Source organism: Clupea harengus, chromosome 25, assembly GCF_900700415.2.
Source record: "Clupea harengus chromosome 25, Ch_v2.0.2, whole genome shotgun sequence".
Lineage (NCBI taxonomy): Eukaryota > Metazoa > Chordata > Actinopteri > Clupeiformes > Clupeidae > Clupea > Clupea harengus.
Genome location: NC_045176.1, coordinates 92,938 through 101,952, shown reverse-complemented (window position 1 = coordinate 101,952; position 9,015 = coordinate 92,938). Strand labels below are relative to the sequence as shown.

General features: G+C 44.9%; 1 protein-coding gene across 1 annotated transcript in view; it reads right to left on the bottom strand.

The window, feature by feature from the left end:
• The window catches only part of LOC105907509 (kinesin heavy chain-like), a 12,281-nt gene extending 8,522 nt beyond the window's left edge, over nt 1–3,759 (bottom strand). Inside the window, exon 1 of the mRNA XM_031562725.1 lies at nt 3,379–3,759. Coding sequence (XP_031418585.1) covers nt 3,379–3,504 — 126 coding nt within the window. The 5' untranslated portion in view covers nt 3,505–3,759. The remainder of the gene's footprint in view (nt 1–3,378) is intronic.
• Between the last annotated feature and the right edge of the window lie 5,256 nt (nt 3,760–9,015).

The window sequence follows — 9,015 nt, the reverse complement described above, 5'->3', positions numbered from 1 at the left end:
CTCGAACACACACACACACACGTAACGACTCTTTTCAACATTGTTTATCTGCATCAATTCAGAGTCTGAGGTCTTGTCTTCCCATGCACTGCAGGTTGGATGTGCCCGCCTGCACCTTGATCACACACACACACACACCACACACACACACCCCCCCCCCCCCCCCCCCCCCCCCACACACACACACACACACACACACACACACACACACACATGGTTTAGTGGTAAACCTTGGTAGGTTAACTCAGAGTAAGGCTATTTCTACATGGAGACTGGATTGCCTGAATCCGGATTTATTTTTGGGATCCGGTACCTTTTTTTATTGCGTTTACACGGAAACGCTGGAGCGGAGCGGAGTGGTTGAATCCGCTGTAAAGACGTCATGGAGCATGCGCATAAAGTGACAGAAGACAGAAGTCCAGATCAAACTAGCAATCTTCCGATTGCTGAACGACTTCTCTACCACCTGAAATCAGTGTTACCACAGCACTCAAACAGGACGAGTTAGAATCGCGCACTTCGCCGTAACCCTCGTTTGTGTTAAGTCTATAATACAAATCTTTTCACGTCAGATTTGCTCATATAGGCTATTGCTGACACTTTTAAAAACTGGTTTTGAACAATGGTCTGATGCAAATAGATTAAACAGTGATAGATTAAAGTGTGGCTTGTTAATGTTATCCCTTTCCTAACCAGCTTCTTAACAACATCGATTTGGTTTATGTTGTTGCTGTAATGAAGTCACGCAGCGGGGTTAATTAGGGTTCAGGCTGAGGTTGCGAGGCGGGGCGTGGGGCGTTCACGTGGGGTAATGACATCATCGGGTTAGAAAGTGTGCGGATCGGGCGACCACACGAACACCGATCCACTGGCGGGTTCGAATCGATCCACCTCTGGAGACCGGATTCAAAAGGTTGCGGATTCAGTGACCCAATCCGCCGGGTTCGTGTGGACGAGAGGCCGATCTGACAACATTTCTTTCCGGATTCAGGCAATCCGGGTTCCGTGTGGACGTGCCCTAAGTGTTAAACCTGGTTAGGTTCACCCGTGTGGACGTGCCCTAAGTGTTAAACCTGGTTAGGTTCACCCGTGTGGACGTGCCCTAAGTGTTAAACCTGGTTAGGTTCACCCGTGTGGACATGCCCTAAGTGTTAAACCTGGTTAGGTTCACCCGTGTGGACGTGCCCTAAGTGTTAAACCCGGTTAGGTTCACCCGTGTGGACATGCCCTAAGTGTTAAACCTGGTTAGGTTCACCCGTGTGGACGTGCCCTAAGTGTTAAACCTGGTTAGGTTCACTCAGAGTTGAAATCAAATATCACAAACATTTGGCCAGAACGCTGGACCTCACCTGAAAACACACATTATCAACCAGCTGCTCTTCAACACAGAATCTCTTCATCCCTATCCTCATCATCCTCCCTCTCTCTCTCTCCTCCCTCTCTCCTTAATTTCTCCACTCCTCCCCTTCATCTCTCTCTCCCCTCCTTCATCATCCTCCCTCTCCTCCCTCTCTCCTTCATCCTCCCTCTCTCCTCTCCTTCATCATCCCTCTCTCCTCTCCTTCATCCTCCCTCTCTCCTCTCCTTCATCCTCCCTCTCTCCTCTCCTTCATCCTCCCTCTCTCCTCTCCTTCATCCTCCCTCTCTCCTCTCCTTCATCATCCCTCTCTCCTCTCCTTCATCCTCCCTCTCTCCTCTCCTTCATCCTCCCTCTCTCCTCCCCTTCATCATCCCTCTCTCCTCTCCCCCATCTCTCCTCTACCCTATATCTGTTTTCCTCTCTTTCCTCCACCTCTCTCATCATCATCATCATCATCCCCCTCTCATTCCTCTCCTTCACTCATAATGGGATGGTCTATCTCTCGTGTGTGTGTGTGTGTGTGTGTGTGTGATCTATGTCTCTCTCTCTCTCTCTCTCGTGTGTGTGTTTGTGTGTTCGTGTGCGTGTATGCATGTTTGTGTGCATGTGCGCGTGTGTGTGTACGCATGGGCGTGTGTGTATGCATGGGCGTGTGTGTGCGTGTGTGTGTGTGTGCATGGGCGTGTGTGAGTGCATGTGTGTGTGTGTATGCATGTGTGTGTGTTCTCTCTCTTGATGGGCAGACAGAGAGGCCTGGGAAGGAGAGCAAAGTGTGATGTCATAGCTCACACCCTTTTCCCTAAACACTTGAACACACAGTGTGTCTGTTGGAGTGTGTGTGTGTGTGTGTGTCTATCTGAAGACACAGATATGGCCTCCATGATGTCCTTTAAGACACAACTAGGCTTTGTCAGTAATCTGTTATGCCCTGAGAAACTGTCCATTAAGTCAGTCTTCACACACTCGACCAAACCTCGAAACGCTCAAACCTTCTAAGATGGTCTGACAGTGGATCTGTGTGTGTGTGTGTGTGTGTGTGTGTGTGTATGTTACTCAACCCAAAATGAGTAGTCAAGCTGTTGTTTTGTTGACTAACATGAAGTTAGTGTCAAACTTTAACATTATTTTAGTCCAACTTATTTTTTCACGTTTAAAACAGACAACCCGCGATGACAGGGGTTCATCCACCTCCAGTATTTCGTAAGGCTGAACCGAAGGTGTAGTTACCTCGCAAGCTAACATTAACTTCCCTGTTGAACTAGATAGACCCCTGAGCTGGACTTGACTTGTTCTGGTTTCAGGAGTTCACGGTGCGCTAGTTAGCTGTTTTCTTGTTAACGTTACCCAATGGAAGCTAGTAAACTGGAGATGTTACGAGTTTTTCTGTATAAATATGCTGTTTCTGTATAACAGAAAATGGATAGCTCATATTGCCAAGCTGGTGTTTACGTCATCTTGGTCTTCCTTTACAACTCTTATGCTAAGTTAGCTCGCTAACTATTTCGGAAAAGATAACATTGGTGCATCGCTCGTAGCGGCCTGCCTAGCTATACGAGGTATTTTAACCATCGCTAAGCTTACATGCAGCCAGCAATGAAAACTATCTACAGTCAGCTGATTTAAAAATGTATGGTAGTCCACAATTTAGACCTGACGTGGCAAGCAGCACGGACAGTAACATTAGCTAGCGGAGTTAACGTAATTGCTCCTGTTAGACAGATATCCCGGCTAGCTAGTTCGTTAGCTAAGCGGCCAACAACTACAGACAGGTCTATCTAGATTGTCAGAACGGGTGTTTAGAAGACTCTGAACGCGGTCTGTCAGTCATCAGCTGAGATCTGTTTATGTGGGTCGCCAGTAACGTTAACTAGCTAGCTTCGTCTGGTGTGGGCGCGTAACTTAGCTCGGCAGCAGCTGGGCGGACGGGCACTGCCCCTGTCATCCCAGCCCCACAGCTAAGACACCCACACACAGTAACATTACCTCGCACAGACACAAATGCAACACGACCAACTTACCGCAAGGACAACTGTATCTTCGTCTTGGAATTTGGCGACATACTTGTCACCTCTTGACACCTCCGAACTATTCAAGGGCCTGAAACGGCACATCACTTTAATTGTGCACTCCGCCGGGTCGGCCATCTTCCACGGTCGCGGGATGGAAAACTTGCAGTTCTCGAGAAGTAAACTTCTGACAGAGGCAGCGGTCTGTCGGAAGCACTACAGTGCGCCCCCCTTTATCCAGCAGATCATAAAACGATTATCGTAGGGTTCGTCCGTACAACTAGTCCGCTCTGTTTAGAAGATCCTGGGGAATTAACTTACTTCCCTTCCAATATGGCAGCCATGGCGCCGGGTGGCGGATCACTGGCTCGGTCAGCCCTCGGCGTGTGTCGGTAGGCTTCGAATGCAGGATGACGTCACCCTTTTTGCTTCCACTAGCCCCAACACAACGGTGTCGTTAAACCTAAGATCCTGAACAGTGTCTAGCTAACATTAGCAAAACACACCAGTTTCAAAACTATGATGTCACTGCTAGTTTTTTTTTAATTAACTGAATTAAATCTGTTCTATTCTATAGATTCTATTCTATTGTTTTGGGGCTATATAAATCAATTTTAATTGAATTGGTTACAAATTATGCTACATTGTAACTATTAACTCAACTGTGTGACAAAAAACATAATCTAACCTGTCTGATAATACTGATGCCAAAGGAGGCACACACGAACTACAGGTGTACACACATAGGCTATACACTTACATGGACACACAACACAACACAACACAACACAACGCAACGCAACACAACACTTGCATGCAGTCACATTCTACACATTTAGCTAATATGTATAGAGGCATTCACTCACAAAGCCACATACTGACACACACACACACACACACACACACACACACACACACACACTTTAGTCTCTTATGGCTCTCTCGGAGTGCCACAGGGTGATGCATGCTGCAAACACTGACTGGAGTAATGCTCCGTTCTCATTGGAGTAGATGACTGGAGTAATGCTCCGTTCTCATTGGAGTAGGTGACTGGAGTAATGCTCCGTTCTCATTGGAGTACCCTGGAGTAATGCTCCGTTCTCATTGGAGTACCTGACTGGAGCAATGCTCCGTTCTCATTGGAGTATTCTGTATTTCTAGAAAGCGCAGATGAACCACTGTACCAACAAACATCAGTGGACTTGTAGCTCCCCCCGGTTCAATGACAACTTGAGAATTCTTTTTACTGGCAATTTATTGTATGTACAACACACATAAAGTCTTGCTTTGCCGTGAGAACTAAAAAGACATAAAACATATGAATTGACACACTACACAAAGAAACATATAGCTAAACGTAATATAAACTTAAATGACATATACACATACCTCATTGGCCGCACAACCAAAGGGAGTAGGTGAAACTTGTTGTCATTTTCTTAGCTTTTTTTTATCTTAAACTTTAATTTCTTAACTATCAATGAGCACTAATGATGCTGATGTTGTATGAGCATGCTACACAGGACTGCCGTGGCTGCCACCTGCTTGGTCAAGTGTGTGTCATCAAAAAAGACTCCCCAGTGCAACACATACCAATTCCTACACTTGAACATCAGTAATACCGTAATGACAGTAATAATGGGCAAATGTACATTACCTCAACAGTATGCATAAAATTAAATTTCAAGAAAATGTGTTTATTAAAATAATAACACAAAAACTCTCTGGCAGTTACAGGACTGTTTTGTGTACCAACAAACAGCAGTGGTGTTTTTAATCTGTGTACAAACAAACACCAGTGGACTGTTTTAATCTGTGTACCAACAAACAGCAGTGGACTGTTTTAATCTGTGTACAAACAAACACCAGTGGACTGAGCTAGTCAACATATAGCGGGTTCCCCATTGAGGCTCAGAGCTCCCACCAGGAGATCCGACCAACACACACAGAATGAACACACACAGAATGAACACACACAGAATGACCAACACACACAGAATGACCAACACACACAGAATGAACACACACAGAATGACCAACACACACAGAATGACCAACACACACAGAATGACCAACACACACAGAATGAACACACACAGAATGAACACACACAGAATGACCAACACACACAGAATGACCAACACACACAGAATGAACACACACAGAATGACCAACACACACAGAATGACCAACACACACAGAATGACCAACACACACAGAATGAACAGACACAGAATGAACACACACAGAATGACCAACACACACAGAATGACCAACACACACAGGATGAACACACACAGAATGACCAACACACACAGAATGACCAACACACACAGAATGAACAGACACAGAATGAACACAGACACAGAATGAACACACACAGAATGAACACACACAGAATGAACAGACACAGAATGAACACAGACACAGGATGAACACAGACACAGGATGAACACAGACACAGGATGAACACAGACACAGAATGAACACACACAGAATGAACAGACACAGATTGAACACAGACACAGAATGAACACACACAGAATGAACACAGACACAGGATGAACACAGACACAGAATGAACACAGACACAGAATGAACACAGACACAGGATGAACACAGACACAGGATGACCAACAGACACATACACACACAGCATCTAACACCAGCACAGACACACACACACACACACACACACACACACACACACACACACACACAGCATCTAACACCAGACCAGACAGACACACACAATGTCTGATACTAGCTCATGTGATCGCACTGTAAGAAATCGCAGTCAAAATGGGTTCTTTATTAGAAGGATGAAATAAGATAAACCTGGAAAGTCTCTCTCTCTCTCTCTCTCTCACATACACACACACACACACACACACACACAAAGTTTCTTTTAATAAAAGTCACTTTAGGGCCTTTGACTGCAGGGCGGAGTCTCTTCCTGAGTCATGCTTTAGTGTGTGTGTGTGTGTGTGTGTGTGTGTGTGTGTGGGTGTGTGTGTGTGTGTGTGTGTGTGTGTGTGTGTGTGTGTGTGCAGTGAGCTATTATGTTATTTATGGTGCCTGAGGTCAGCCTTCGATCATGTTTTCCCATCCCATGGCTACTGTTGTCAAGGGAAACACAAGCTCAGAGTGAGATAATAATGAGTCTATATGGTGCACACCAGCTTCATGCACAGCCCACGCACGCACGCACGCACGCACGCACGCACGCACGCACGCACGCACGCACGCACGCACGCACACAGAAGCAGTTTTTACCCCCAGGCTGCAAGGTTTCTGAATCAGCAACACTGAACAGTCGCCATCACCTTGTACTTCACACTCATACAAATACACTTGCTACGTATATATATGTATATATATATGCACATATTATTATTTAATTTAATATTCCCCACCCTGGAAACTGCCCTTCGTGTATTTCAAACTGTTGTTACTTGTTATATGTTATATGTTATAGTGTTGTATGTTATTTTTGGTATATGTTATTTTGTTACCTGTTGTATGCTGTCTACTGCGTATATGTTGGCTGCCAAGTCGTAAGAATTTCGCTGCGCTGAAGCAATTTCGGTGTGCGATAATAAACACTTTGACTTTGACATTTATGAAGAAACACTGCCATCTAGTGGACATGGTGTCCATCTGTCACACATATCACTAGAGCAGTGGTTCTTAACCTTATTGGAGGTACTGAACCCTGCAAGCTTCATCAGTGCATTCACCGAACCCTTCGTAATTGGAAAAATAAAATATGATTTCTTCAAAACAGATGTACATATAAAAACGGCCTGACATTGCTAGTGTGAACCGGGCTATACTGTGTGTGTCTTGACCCCTACCGAACCCCTCAGAGTGACTCAACGAACCCCTGGTTAAGAACCACTGCACTAGAGCATCCATCTATCAGTAGACTGCCATCTAGTGGCCATCCAGCAGTAGACAGTCAGTGTTTTGTTGTACGTTGCACACTGGCAGATCAGAAAACTTGATGGACCTGATGTAGACTTAAAGAGTCCACACACAAACTCACACACACAAACTCACACACACACGCACAAGCACACGCACACGCACACGCACACGCACACGCACACGCACACGCACACGCACACACACACACACACACACACATGTGTGTCTGTGTGTGTGTTTAGTTTGTGTGTGTGTATAGGTGTGTTTGTGTGTATGTGTGTGTGTGCGTGTGTGTGTGTTTTGAATGGCTATCTATGTTATATAGATATATAGAGATATAGATATAGATAGATAGATATAACACAACACAACTATTCAACTGCATGAAAACTGACAGATAGAGAGAGAGATATATATAGAGATAGATAAAGAGAGAGAGAGAGATAGAGATATAGAGATAGATAGATAGATAGAGAGAAAGAGAGAAAGAGAGAGATAGAGAGAGATAGATAGAGAGAGAGATAGAGAGATATAGATAGATAGATAGATAGATAGATAGAGATAGATAGATAGAGAGAGAGATATATATATATATAGAGAGAGAGAGATAGAGAGATAGATAGAGAGAGAGAGAGAGAGATAGAGATAGATAGATAGAGAGAGAGAGATATAGAGATAGATAGATAGAGAGAGATATAGAGATAGATAGATAGAGAGAGAGATATATATATGTAGAGATAGATAGATAGAGAGAAAGAAAGAAAGAAAGATAGTTCTGACATATCCATCAAACCCTTGATGTTCAACAAGCGCTGTGTCCCAGTCAGCTCCTCTGTACACACATGTGGATGGTTGTTGTGTCCCAGTCAGCTCCTCTCCCCTACATACCTGTGGATGGTTGTTGTCTAACCCTCACCTGTACACACCTGTGGATAGTTGTTGTCTACTCCTCACCTGTACACACCTGTGGATAGTTGTTGTCTACTCCTCACCTGTACACACCTGTGGATAGTTGTTGTCTACTCCTCACCTGTACACACCTGTGGATAGTTGTTGTCTACTCCTCACCTGTACACACCTGTGGATAGTTGTTGTCTACTCCTCACCTGTACACACCTGTGGATAGTTGTTGTCTACTCCTCACCTGTACATACCTGTGGATGGATGTTGTGTCCCAGTCAGCTCCTCTCCCCTACATACCTGTGGATGGTTGTTGTGTCGCTCTGCCTCCTCTGGTGTGAGTTACATCTGGTTTGGCTCCCCCTACTGGTCGCCTGCGTTACTAGATTATTAACCGATTACTGTCTGGACTGCCCCCGGACATTTTCACCTCCACCTGTTACAGACCTGGGTCAGGCTCATGGACAAGTTAATATAATTAAAAGATAATTATTTTATTATTTCATGTAGTGTAGTTATTGAAAATGTACAAATGTGTGTGTTCATGTTCATTTTGTTTGTGTACTAGTGTGTGTGTGTGTGTGTGTGTGTGTGTGTGTGTGTGTGTGTGTGTGTGTGTGTGTGTGTGTGTGTGTGTGTGTGTGTGTTCAGTATCTCAACTGACAGAGCAGGGGGCTTGTGTATGTGTGTGACTGTGCATGTGTTTGAGTGTGTGTGTGTGTGTGTGTGTCTAATCCCAATCTTATCTGCTTTCGGCTCCCTCAACCGGCACGGGCCTTGGCCAAGGCCGTTGCTGGAACAACAACTCCCCTGAAGATT